At 43.2% G+C, this 13,770-nt stretch overlaps 1 protein-coding gene and 1 long non-coding RNA gene across 2 annotated transcripts in view; both read right to left on the reverse strand.

Annotated features, from left to right (window-relative positions):
• Positions 1–695: 695 nt before the first annotated feature.
• Positions 696–8,182, reverse strand: LOC117513135 (interleukin-17 receptor B). Its single transcript, XM_034173470.1, has 5 exons — positions 8,146–8,182; positions 7,549–7,590; positions 5,886–5,996; positions 3,420–3,691; positions 696–1,492 (listed from the first exon to the last, which is right to left on the reverse strand). The coding sequence occupies exons 1-5, from the start codon at positions 8,180–8,182 to the stop codon at positions 1,058–1,060; spliced, it is 897 nt and encodes a 298-aa protein (XP_034029361.1). The 3' UTR covers positions 696–1,057.
• Positions 8,183–11,650: 3,468 nt separating this feature from the next.
• Positions 11,651–13,770, reverse strand: part of LOC117511564 — a 7,367-nt gene continuing 5,247 nt past the window's right edge. Inside the window, exon 3 of the long non-coding RNA XR_004560966.1 lies at positions 11,651–11,661. This is a non-coding gene — a long non-coding RNA (uncharacterized LOC117511564). The remainder of the gene's footprint in view (positions 11,662–13,770) is intronic.

Here is a 13,770-nt window from a genome sequence, read left to right on the forward strand (position 1 = left end):
GTAGTGCTGATGTCAGCATTTCTGGGATACTTAAAAGGTGCTCATGGTGCCAAACAATGCATACATTTTTTTTCCACAATATTTAACACCAAGCAGTTTTTCATATAAATGATTTTAAAAACTTGCTGTTTTGGTCCTTCTTTTCTAACCACACCACCTCAAATTTATTACATCCGCCAAGGTTTAATTATTTATTTGTCTGTCTGTCTGTTAGCAGAATTATATCAAAACCACTGCACAGATTTTGGTGAAATTTTCATACATACATATTAGGTCATGGAAGAATCCATTCAATTTTGGAGGTGATCTGGAGCTAGATCCAGATTCTGGATCAAGTTTCACTTTATTAAGGGTTTGAAGGATTACTTTTAGCAGGATTATGTCAAAACTACTTCACGGATTCTCACCGAATTTACACCACACATATATATTAGGGCATTGAAGACTACACTGAATTTTGGAGGTGATCGGGACCCAGATCTGGACTCTGGATCAAGATTACACTTTATATAGGCTTTGAAGGATTACTTCAGAACTATCTCACAGATTCTCAGCAAATCTACACCACAGATAAATATTAGGGCATGGAAAACTATACTGAATTTTGGAGGCGATCTGGATCCGGATTGGCGGATGTCAGAAATCTCGGATTGCTCTTGTTCTTGATGTAACTCTCACACTTTAAATCCTCTCCCTGCTGTAGAATATTTCCAACCCTGATTTGACTTGTAGTTTCAATATGACATGGTTGTTTTCAAAATTCTACGGACTTCACGGTAAAATCTGTAACAACATTCCTCATTGGCTTCTGCCTGTACAATCAGTGGCTCCCGATAAATGGGATTGTACGTTACATTTATCTTTCAGTCTCGAATCTTTGGGATGAAGATGTGAAAATATGAGACTTCATATCCACTATGGCGTCTCATCGGAGAGGTTTCCGATCAATTTTACACAAAGGAACGTGAAATCTGATGCGGACCAGGAAAACAAGAAAAACCCGGAAACGTTTGCCACAGACCTAAATACCCAGACTTCCGGAAAAAACACATCACTGCTAAATAGTGGTGACCACGGACTTCAGCGGTTCCAGTTCTCTGAATGTACCTCGCTTATGTCCAACTAATTTCTCTACAGCTTCTCTTAACTTGATTGTACTGTTTTCACTGAAGAACATCCTTGGCCTAAGGATCAGAAATGCTGTTATGTTGTTGTCACCCTCTCCCTGAGTATGGAGGCTTCTGCACAATTTGTTCAAATCCTTCATTAAACAAAATGTCTTGCAGGCTCTCATTTCCACTGGCAGGTTGCCACACTCCTGGTCTTTCTGCTTGCCGAGTTGCACCACCCAGAACTTGGCCAGATCCTTGGAGTTCTTTGAGTGGCTTGCAACTGTGTTAAGAATCAGGGGGTAAAGGTCACGGGCTGCAGCTGGGATGGTAGGAGCTAGAAGGTCATTGTCGGGGTGAGAGGGGCTGGGTGCCTCAGAGGGCTGAGAAGAAAATACAAGACTCGGGTGAGTTATAGGTTTACATACACCTTTGTAAAATTGTACTTTTACTCTGTTTCGTCTTCAACGCCACACAATTCATCTTACCAAACAAACGGTGTTTACTTAATTCTATAATACCGATAAAATTATCATCACTGTCATATTTTAAGTTGTTCAAAGGTTTACATACACCCGGTTGCCTCTTTAACCAACATGGGATCCAGAAACTTCAGAAATTGGTAGAATTATGTTTAAAAGCTTTTGATTGACCAACTGGCCTAACTAGGGGTTAATTAGGGTGCCTGGAGATCCCTGGGCCTGCACATAAGGGTTTATGGGCATGTACTTTGGGTGACACCTGCTGCTCTTGGGCAGTGGCTCACTATGGTCTCCTGATGGAATTACGGTGTTCTAGTTAAAAAGAATTCAAAGACTTTCAGAGAAAAACTGTAGATCCTCACAAGTCACTCTTCCTCCTTAGGAGCCACCTCCAAAACATTCAGGATTCATGAACAACTCCACAATCTATTGCACACAAATATAAGAAGGTTGGGACCATATGGAGGAAGAATGCTCAAATTAATATTGCTGAAGAAATGAACTTTGGTCAACAGAACTTCAGGATGACACTGAAGAAACTGAAAGGGGAATTGAACAAATCATACAGAAATGTGTCATCATCTATCTATCAATAAGAATCCATCACCAAGACCTCAAAGGTTGTTTTTGAGCAAGAAGTGTTATTACTCCAAAACTGACATTAAAAAAGGTCGACTATTAACAGTTGATCACAAAGTTTCTGTGTAGGCTCTCAGTTGTCCAGGTGGTTTCCATAGTAGAGAAGCTTGAATCTTCGACTGGACTGGGTTGCTTGACGCGAGGACGTTTCGCTTCAAATCGCAGAAGCTTCCTCAGCTAAAATTCTTGCTCTGGAAGTCTGACTTCTGTCTGACTCTTGTAGAGTTAATTCTGTTGAAGAGCGCGGCGTGCTATTCATATTGCAGAAGAGGATCAGAAGGTAACTTCTGCTCAGAGAATGGTGGGTCCGGTGTCGCCGACCGAACGTTCTCCTCTAAAAATCGGTCCACCCTGCCTTCACTGCGCATGCGTGATTAGCCGCGGTTCATGGATTAACACCTCGTTTTATGCTTAAAACTGCCTCCAGTCATCATCTGTCTCAGCAACAGATATCTTAAGCTTTTGTACAACAATCATTTCCACATAAATTCAGCATTATTACACCATAAAAGACAGAGGAAGCGATCAGAGCGCCACAGCTACACAAGCTGTTAGCTGATGCGTTCACTGCGCATCCGTCATTTCAAAGCGTCACAGAGTATTACCTCGCTTCTGCTTAAAACAACCTTGTTTCTTCTTAAAACTGACTTTAGAATGATTTAAGAAGTTTTACTTTGTCATCTGATGGTTAATAATCCCATTAATCCATTTGATCACTTTGGGTGAAGAGAGTCCGTCTCACAGGAGCGGCTGAGCTCCAGAATGACGCATGCGCAGTGGAGGCAGGGTGGACCAATTTTTAGGGGGGACCATTCGGTCTGCGACACCAGATTACTGAATGTTGTACTCAAGTGTCCACTTTCACCTCCTTTTTCACAAGATTACCCCCAATCTGCACCAATTACATTTTTTTTTCTGACATCACACATTTTTAAAAACATATTTAAAACAGAATTGGTTGATCACAATTTTCTACAACTTTACTTTTAGCACAGGTTACAGCCTACTCCAGGCACTGATTGGGTATCCAAATTCTTAAAATTGATTTTCCTGAAATCACAGACAATCAGGTGTTAAAAAAAAAAATCGGTAATGACACATCAGCACATGTAAACAGTTCAAAATGAACCTTTCAACTTTAGACGCCCGTGTTTCTGGTTGTTGCTTCAGTCCTGCATTTGGTTTCTACCTGCGGGCAGATGATTAGCACTCGGCCTGCAGCTTTGGTGCGCTCTGCCAGCCAGCGCACTGGTCCCAGCTCAGCTATCTTCCCCTGCTGCCACATGTCCACAGCAACACTGCAGCCACCGTGCATCTGCAAGAACTCAGCCAGGGCCACCACGGCCCTCTGAAATATCAAGTTCTCAGCAGGGTACACCAGCAGGACGGACACGGGAACCGTGGTAGACGTCTGCAGCATTTTGAAACCTAACAATACAGCAAGGTTTGCCCCCGAGTTATCTGGACAGAAGTATGGAAAACCTTTGCTTGTGCAGCCCTGAAAAACCTTCAGTGAGATTATGGGTTGAAGAAACAAACAAATATATGACCAGAAGAAGAAAACAAAATGGTGAAAATAAGCTTATCTTACCAAAGCAAAGAAAAAATTAAATTATGTCAGATCACAGCTGAATGTGAGATGCTGAGCTCTGGGGACCTATAGTGGCGGTTCCAAAAGTGTGGGCCATGCACAGAGGTTAATATGAGAACTAGAGTCCGCAGTCACATATCTGCTGAAATGGGGCGTGGTCGGCATTTTAGATCAGGGCAGCTCAGAGGGCAGCGCGCACAGACGCTCAGTGAGTCTTGTCAAGAAACAGGTGGAAAATGCTGGAAAGCTGCACATGATGGCAAAGCCACAAACGGAGGAAGAAGGAAGACAACAGTTCCTTCCAAAATTAAACAGTTTTGGTTATTCTTGTTACTTTTTCAGTGACTTTTGGGCAATAAACTTGTGTAAAGTGTCATGCCTGTGTATGAAATCTGAGGTTTAGAAAGCACCTTTACGTTGTCATGCACAAGCGTGCACAAAACCTTCACAGCAGGAACACAGTGCGAGAGGTTGGTAAAGTTAGACCTTACTTGTGTGAAGCGCCTTGAGGCAAGTTTGTTGTGATTTGGCACTATATAAATGAAAAAAAATTAAAATTGAGCAGCACAGCTGCTGTGAAAAAAAAAATACTTGCCACTCGTGGGATTCGAACCTGCAGTTTACAAAAGCTCTGATTGCCAGCCAGAAACTTTACCACTGCACTACCATCGCTGTCCTGTAAAAGGTGCGGAAAAATGCCTGAAATTAACAAGGACATAAACCTATTTTAAAAAAAGGGGAAAAAAGCGCCGCGATAACTGACCAAACGGCATTTGTTACGGTGTATTTCTGCTGATACGTGACTGAAAGTGGCGTATTTGTCACACTGTTGGCTTGTCATACATTCCTGCGCCACGTCGCTCAGAGGACACGCGTGTCCTGTCAGACAGACGTGACATTCAGATCGCCTGCTGCGTGTCCGCATGAACTGATGGCCCATTTCAGCTGGGGCAGCCTGTCAATGTGCGCGCTCTCCAGCCCGTCACAAAAGCAATATATGTTTTTATGTATTTCCACTTGAAGACAGCAAGCACACACGCGCGTGTCCGTCAAAACACAGTACGTGTTCAGCAGCTGTGACGTCCAGGACCAAAGATGCCCTCATCCGTTCAGTGCACAGACCAAGGTGTCAATCTGTAATGAGAGGCACCTCGCCTGCGGGGGGCACGCAAACCACATGCACGCACATGTTGGGGGGAGAGTGAGGGGGGGAGCGCGCAAAACACACGCACACATGTTGTGGGGGGAGCCGAAACTCTGGCACGTCACATGTGTACTTGGCAACTCCAGCGTCGTGGGGACACTTCACCAGCTGGAAAGTGATCGTCTGCTGACTGTTTTCGTGCTAACAGCGCAAACAGCCACACATTTTCTAAGTGCCAAGCGAGCGATGTTAGATGTTCGTGTGTGTCACCTGAAATTTGGCCAACACCTGCAGTGAGAAGGTTCAATGGGCTCGCACAGCGCACACACTGTCTTTCAGCTGCTGGTGTGAGCAAATAGTTGTAGCAACAGGTGTACGAGGTGTTGGAGGCAGCTCTGATTTTACACATATTGCATACAATTCCTGCTTCATGCATAATTCATGCACAATTTGACCACATTTGTACTATGTGAAAAGGGACCCTAATATTTTGGAATCTGTAGGTGTCAGAATAAATGTAATGCTTTCCTTACATAATTTAATGTAAACTAATTTTACTGTCTCGATGTCCAGGTCAGAATGGCATTTTAACACATATTTTGCAAGCTTTTTTCCGTGTGTGTTCACTCGCGTATCCAGGTACTTTGTCAATATTTTGCCCGGTTAGGCGGTGTCATGTCGCTGTCCATGAAGGAACATTCACATTTAGTAGGAAACATTGACAGTGCAGACTCTAGCACTCATATTAACCTCTGTGGGGCCACATTCCCTTGGTGAACCTTGAAGGCACTGCAACTGAGCCACAAGGCCATTAAAAATTAACAAATCCTCACAACCTGGGACGTGATTGTGTGTTAAAATTCAGGGTTTGAAATCACAACTTCACTGAAATTCTCATGACGTTTAAAATGTTTGTTTACAGGCGATGCAGCAGGAAGTGATGATTAGTATAACTGCCAGCCCTCCAAACGTGACCTCCAAAGCAGTGGTAAAGTGGATTTTGTTCTCATCAGCGGGCGGTTTCCCAGAACCTGCACAGTCGCAGAAAATACATTTGTGTCTTTAAATCACACCTGCAGTGAGATTTGCTTTTTGTGCATGTAGCTGTCAGCGGCACTGGGTTTAGCTTCAGTGAAAATTTGAAAAAATTCCGTCAGAGCCTCATTAATGCAGCATTACGAGGTCTGTTAGAAAACTATCCAACCTTTTTATTTTTTGCAAAAACTATATGGATTTGAATCATGTGCGCTTGCATCAGCCAAGCTTGAACCTTCGTGCGCATGCGTGAGTTTTTTCACGCCTGTCAGTTGTGTCATTCGCCTGTGAGCACGCTTGGAGTGAGCAGTGGTCCAGCCCCCTCGTCAGATTTTTATTGTGAGGAAAATGTCTGAACGATTTGGAGCTTTGCTGCATCAAATTTTTCCAGAAACTGTGAGAGACAGCCAGGTGGAAACCATTCGGAAGATTCAGACGGCTTTCAGGGATGATTCTATGGGGATCACACAGATTAAGGAGTCTTACAACCGGTTTAAAGACGGCACACAATGGCGGAGGGTGCGCCGCGCTCCGAGCGGCGATCGACAGGCTGAAACGACCAGATCATTTCCAAACTGAACGCTGTGTTGATCCGGGACATCATCTGACTACTACAGAAATGGCAGAAGAGGTGGACATACCACTTTTTCGGCACATTCCACTGTTACAGGAGTTTTTGTCATGAAAAGATGTGCGGAGGAATTCGCGCGTCGGGACGGAGCCGCTAATGGCGCGGGACAAAACGCAACGCAGTGATGAAGCCTCATAGGACATGTTGTGGCATGTCCAGCTCGTCCACAATTTCTCGGATAGTCACACGACTGAAAAGCCACCGAAAGCCGTCTGAATCTTCCGAATGGTGCAAGAGCTGGGCATGTTACAACATGTCCTGTGAGACAAACACGGAGGTGCTTTTGTCACGCGCCATTAGCGGCTCCGTGGCGAATTCCTCCGCATGTCTTTTCATGACAAAAACTCCTGTAACAGTGGAATGTGCCGACAAAGTGGTATGTCCACCTCTTCTGCCATTTCTGTAGTAGTCAGACGACGTCCCGGATCAACACAGCGTTCAGTTTGGAAATGATCTGGTCGTTTCAGCCTGTCGATCGCCACTCGGAGCGCAGCGCGCCCTCCGCCACTGTGCACCGTCTTTAAACCGGTTGTAACACTCCTTAATCTGTGTGATCCCCACAGAATCGTCCCTGAAAGCCGTCTGAATCCTCCAAATGGTTTCCACCTGGCTGTCTCTCACAGTTTCTGGAAAAATTTGATGCAGCAAAGCTCCAAATCGTTCAGACATTTTCCTCACAATAAAAAGCCGACGAGGGGGCTGGACCACTGCTGACTCAAAGCGTGCTCACAGGCGAATGATGCAACCGACAGGCATGAAAAAACTCACGCATGCGCACGAAGGTTCAAGCTTGGCTGATGCAAGCGCACATGATTCAAATCCATATAGTTTTTGCAAAAAATAAAAAGGTAGGATAGTTTTCTAACAGACCTCGTATACTCTAATATTTACACGCACACACAAACAAGAACACTCACTGGTTTTGGTCACCGACACCGTCACATCATCTGGTACAGGATCTGCAAACAGAAAGAACAAGGAGATCACAGACAGCAGATTTTACCCCATTCAGGCAACGAGTGGAATATAACAATTAACAAAACCACTTTTTTTATCAAATAATAAAATATATTTAAAAAAAAATTACATTAAAAAAAGTCACAACACATCCAGTGACTCATCTGACAATATATCAAGCACAATGGTCAGCTGTTGAGTATATTTTCTCAATGATGTGTCATCAGCCAGTATATGTAACAACATGCACAGCAGCCCAATGACTCAACCCCACATGATCAGACCTGCAATGATACACAGCGCATCCAGAAAGTATTCACAGTGCTTCACTTTTTCAAAATTTTGTTATGTTACATTCTTATTCCAAAATGGACTAAATTCATTTTACTTGTCTCTTCTACACACAATACCCCATAATGACAGGGAAGAAAAAACAATTTTTTTTAAAAAATATTTTTGCAAATTTATGAAAAATAAAAAATCACACGTACATAAGTATTCACAGCCTTTGCCATGAAGCTCAAAATTGAGCTCAGGTGCATCCTGTTTCCATTTACCATCCTTGAGCTGTTCTACAGCTTTTTTGGAGTCCATCTGGGGTAAATTCAGTTGATTGGACATGATTTGGAAAGACACACACCTGTCTACATATACATACACATTAGACCTCTTCAAATTAGACCGTTTTCATCAAACTTATGCAAACTGATATTATTCCTATTCTCCAAGGTCTAAATTAACTAAATGTACCAGTTACTTTGATCTTGGACCTTGGCTATGCCTGCCTCAAGAGCCATGTAGTTTTTTCAAAAACGCTGCAAAATTCGGGATATTATGTCCTGGTTTTTTTGTAGCTTCCCAGAGGTTAATGCTATAGCATTGAAAGTGGTACCAAATGAAAGCTAATAAAATTGTCTTGCATATGGTGTCAAACACATGAACACCTGTGCAAATTTTAACTAATTTTAATGCACAAACATATATATTTTTGATGCTTGGAAAGGATGACATCATATGATACATAACTTTATCTCAAAAATGTTACTCTATAGTCTATACAGCTTTAGTAAAGCTGTATAGACTATAGAGCTATAGAACTATAGACTATAGAGCTCATGAAAAATGAGAGCAAAAACAAAAGTGTTGGATTTATATTTTTGTTCAGTGTATAATTGTTTCCTGGAGGTTAATGCAAAATATTAAAATGCATGTTTTGTTTTAATAGCAGTGCTAATATATTCAGTTTCATTTGGCTCATTGTAACTGAATATTTTACTCATTACCTCCCTTTATGATTTTGTTTACTTGGTGATAATTTGGCTTTTTACTTGTCAAACTTGTCATGTGACGTTCACTGAGCTTAATGCAGCATACAGCTTTAGTAAAGCTGTATAGACTATAGAATAACATTTTTGAGATAAAGTTATGTATCATATGATGTCATCCTTTCCAAGCATCAAAAATATTTATGTTTGTGCATTAAAATTAGTTAAAATTTACACAGGTGTTTATCTGTTTGACACCATATGCAAGACAATTTTATTAGCTTTAATTTGGTACCACTTTCAATGCTATAGCATTAACCTCTGGGAAGCTACAAAGAAAACAAGGACATAATGGTAAATGGACTGCATTTATATAGCGCTTTTCCATCTGCATCAGACGCTCAAAGCGCTTTACAATTATGCCTCACATTCACCCCGATGTCAGGGTGCTGCCATACAAGGCGCTCACTACACACCGGGAGCAATAGGGGATTAAAGGCCTTGCCCAAGGGCCCTTAGTGATTTTCCAGTCTGGCGGGGATTTGAACCCATGATCTTCTGGACTCAAGCCCAACACCTTAACCACTAGACCATCACCTCCCCTAATATCCCGAATTTTGCAGCGTTTTTGAAAAAACTGCATGGCTCCTGAGGCAGGCATAGCCAAGGTCCAAGATTAAAGTAACTTGTATATTTAGTTAAGTTAGACCTTGGAGAATGGGAATAATATCAGTTTGCATAAGTTTGATGAAAAAGGTCTAATTTGAAGAGGTTTAATACACATACATACATGCACAGTCATTGGTGGTTCTACACTGAATTACTCCCCGGACGAGAGCTCCTCTGACACCCCCCCCCCCCCCCCAAAAAAAAATAAAAAACAGCCAAAATTTTGCACAAACAGACAGTTTTTCTTATTTTATTTTTCTTTATATTTTAGAAATGCCCCTGAAATTGCAGTTGACATCAAAAGACTGCAGGCTACAATATAACTTTTATACAAAACATCCACAAATTGCAAATTTGAATAAACATGCCCTCACATTAATGCCCTCACTAAGTGTCTGTCATTAGACGCTATATTAATCTGTCTTTTAGGAATGATTAACTCTTTTATTAAGGTGCATTTTTTTTTTTTTTTTTTTTGCCTTCTTGCTCTCAGTCAGGACAGTCGCATTTTTCTTTCCTCCTCCCTCCTCAACTTTCCTGTTACTGTAGCGTGTTTGTCTGTGAGGCTGCCAGCCCTGCTCCTCTGGAAATGGCAAAATGGATCTAATCAAGTGGTCTCTGAACGCAACTGAGACTATTTTTTTCTACAAGACACTCGGGAGCGGAGGACCCGACCTGTCCTGCCGGGACACATGTGGCGGGTTACGTGATGGACAGCTGGTGGAGGTGGCAAGTCATGTGCCTGTACACATTGTCTGTGGAGGACGCTGAAGATGTTTACTTATTTGGAGCTGTGGTGACCGGGTTTCTGCTGTGTGGAGCGGCCATAGCACTGGTTTACCGGAAAATTAAGAAGGTGGAGGCGGCATTAATTGGCCCGTCCAGGCTGCCCCACATGATCGATTCGATTGGAAGGGCAGTGTCAGCTCAGTCGGCGGGTGTTAAACGCATGCTGGAATCCATCTCGGGGAGAATGGCTGCACTGGAAAACCGCTTTGATCGTCAGAAATGACCACATCTCTTCTCCTCTATTCAGATGTATTTGGGAGCCACTCTGAAGTTTCAGACAGTGGAATCTTTCAGGCGTCTGTTAATCTGGATATCCATTTGGTTTCCAAACACCAGCTGCCCTTCAAGGCCGCTGGGATAAAATCCTCCCCCCGAAGAACACTCCTGATGCCTCGCTCCTCGTCTTACCCCGCCTCTCTTGTCTTTCCCTCTCCCAGTCCTGTGATGTTGACTGTGGGACCTTGGACTCTGGTGGACTGATTCAGGACTGGGATCCCCCCCCAGGATGGACAGATAAGGCCTGTTGATGGCGCCAAGGGTGGCCTCCGGGCTGTCTGTCTGAACACTGGACACATTCAAGTCTCGGCTGTCGTCTGCTGTGATTGTTTACTGTTTTTCTGTGTCTGTTTTCTGTGCTTATGGGTTTTTTGCTTCAGTGGTGCTGTGTGTGTTCAACACAGCAGTAATGGAGTTTTTTTCTTTCCCAAACTTTCCTTGTGTGTGCTTTTATGTGTGTTTATGTACCGGACCGGCTTATGTGTGTTGTTGTTTGTTGTGTCATGAAGCCGGTCAGGGTTTGCTCAGCCCTGCTCGTGACATACATCTAGAGCTGGGTCCCCGGGTGCCGTAAAGGCAACCTCTGCTCCTAACTGGCAATTAGGATAGGTTAAATGCAGTAAACACATTTCATTGTGCAGGGAACATGTTCCTATGTGCATATGACAATAAACTCCTTTGAATCCTTGAATCCTTGAATATTTGTTTCAACATTTAGCTCAACATTTAGCTTGATGTTTGTAAAACCACCTAAAACAGTTCTGCATTTTTAAAGGTTTAAAGTGATCTCACCATTTTCTTACTTATTTATATCTGTTGTCAATCATGAGTCATATTGACTATGGCAGGGGTGGCCAAGTTCGGTCCTCGAGAACCACCTTCCTGACACTCTTAGTTGTCTTCCTGCTCCAACACACCTGAATCCAATAAAAGACTCGTTAGCAGACTTTTAATGAGCCTTTCATTTGATTCAGGTGTGTTGGAGCAGGGAGACAACTAAGAGTGTCAGGAAGGTGGTTCTCGAGGACCGAACTTGGCCACCCCTGGACTATGGTGTAGCACCAGAAGGATCATCTTATTTGATGGTGAATCAATCTTAGATTTACATCTTCTGTGACATTTCTGACATATGAAGAGAGACGCCTGCTGTAGATCCAGTGATTCTGCAGTGCTGACTTTCCTTCTGGTCCTGGTTTCATCGTTACAGTTTCTGATGACAGTCCATCCATTTCTGAGTCCTTGTGATATTTGTGACTGAATCTTTTTTGTTTTGTTTTTTTCCTGTTTGTGACCGTTATCTGATCTCACAGCCGTCATATCATCAGAGATGAAATAGAAAGCAGAATGAAATCAGAACTGAATCTGATCTATGAGCACAAACACAAAGGAAGGTAACAGGAAAAACACATAAATTAAACTTGACGTGTTCAGACGGCTCATAAAACAGTAAGGAACTCAAATCATACATCAAATAATTTGATTTAGCACATTCACACTCTGCTATATTCACTTAATCTAGTTCTGTAAACCGGCCCAACATACCTCAGCTGTTTAAATAGTAAACAAAATATACTGTAAAATACAATTAATTATTCAAGTCACTTCAGCTTGTAATGTGAACGCAGCTCAATTTCTAAACCCTCAATAAGCAGACTCTCCTTCTGCAAACTTTTTTCCATGAGGGGGCAGTTTGTCCTCTCTGGTAAAATTCAAACCTGTTCTTACACTCTGTCTGTTCGCTTTCAAACATCTGTTCTGAGCGCAGAGTTCTGGTTCTGTGCTGTGTCCTAAGTGGACTTTGCCACCAGACAGCAGGATGAATGGAACAGCGGAGAAACAGGAGCACTGCAGGACGCTCCATCCATCAAAGTGGAGCAGAGCGCCTGTCCCAGGGGACAACCGCAGAAAAGAACCGCCGAACCTTTTACACTGGTTCTGTTCTGTGCAGCTCAGCAAGCAGGCGCACCTACAGCTGCAGGCAGGGGGCGCCAATTTGCTAGTTCCCCACACAGTGATATGATCACCGCTTTGCAGCGCAGATGATGATTATTTATTTTTTCTTAAGTGTTTGTGCTGCCCCCTGTGTGTCATGAAAAAAATGCGCCCGCACAGCTGCCCGCTTTGCCCGCATCAAAAACCGCGTCTGAGCACAGTGGCCTCCATCATCCATAAATGGAAGACATTTGGATCCACCAGGACTCTTCCTAGAGCTGGCCGCCCGTCTAAACTGAGCAATCGGGGGAGGAGGGCCTTAGTCAGGGAGGTGATCAAGAACCCGATGGTCACTCTGTCAGAGCTCCAGCATTCCTCTGTGGAGAGAGGAGAACCTTCCAGAAGGAAAACCATCTCTGCAGCAATCCACCAATCAGGCCTGTATGGTAGAGTGGCCAGACGGAAGCCACTTCTTAGTAAAAGGCACATGGCAGCCCACCTGGAGTTTGCCAAAAGGCAACTTCTCTGGTGTGATGAGACAAAGATTGAACTCTTTGGTGTGAATGCCAGGTGTCATGTTTGGAGAAAACCAGGCACCATCCCTACAGTGAAGCATGGTGGTGGCAGTATCATGTTGTGTGGATGTTTTTCAGCAACAGAAACTGGGAGACACCAATGTACAGAGACATCCTGGATGAAAACCTGCTCCAGCGCTCTTGATCTCAGACTGGGGCGACGGTTCATCTCTCAGCAGGACAATGACCCTAAACACACAGCCAAGATATCAAAGGAGTGGCTTCAGGACAACTCTGTGAATATCCTTGAGTGGCCCAGTCAGAGTCCAGACCTGAATCCGACTGAACATCTCTGCAGAGATCTGAAAATGTCTGTGCACTGACGCTCCCCATCCAACCTGATGGAGCTTGAGAGGTGCTGCAAAGAGGAATGGACCAAACCGCCCAAAGATAGGAGCATCAAGCTTGTGGCATCATATTCAAGAAAAATTGAGGCTTTAATTACTGCCAAAAGTGCATCAACAAAGTATTGATCAAAGAGTGCAAATACTTATGTACATGACATTTCTTAGTTTTTATTTTTAATAAATGAGCAAAAATTTCAACAAACCTTTTTCATGTTGTCATTGTGGGGTGTTGTGAGTAGAATTTTGAGGGAAAAATTAATTTACTCCATTTTGGAATAAGGTTGGAACATAAAAAAAATGTGGAAAAAGTGAAATGCTGTGAATACTTT

The sequence above is a fragment of the Thalassophryne amazonica genome, chromosome 6 (assembly GCF_902500255.1).
Source record: "Thalassophryne amazonica chromosome 6, fThaAma1.1, whole genome shotgun sequence".
NCBI classification, from domain to species: Eukaryota; Metazoa; Chordata; class Actinopteri; order Batrachoidiformes; family Batrachoididae; genus Thalassophryne; species Thalassophryne amazonica.

Excerpts from the sequence above, each read along its gene's own strand:
- LOC117513135 (XM_034173470.1), bottom strand. The coding sequence starts at position 8,182 with ATGGACTCCAAAAAAGCTGTAGAACAGCTCAAGGATG. Across the intron at positions 5,997-7,548 it reads GGTGTCGGTGACCAAAACCA|GTTCTGGGAAACCGCCCGCT; the intron begins GTGAGTGTTCTT and ends GCGACTGTGCAG. Across the intron at positions 3,692-5,885 it reads CACTTCCTGCTGCATCGCCT|ATAACTCGGGGGCAAACCTT; the intron begins GTAAACAAACAT and ends ACTTCTGTCCAG.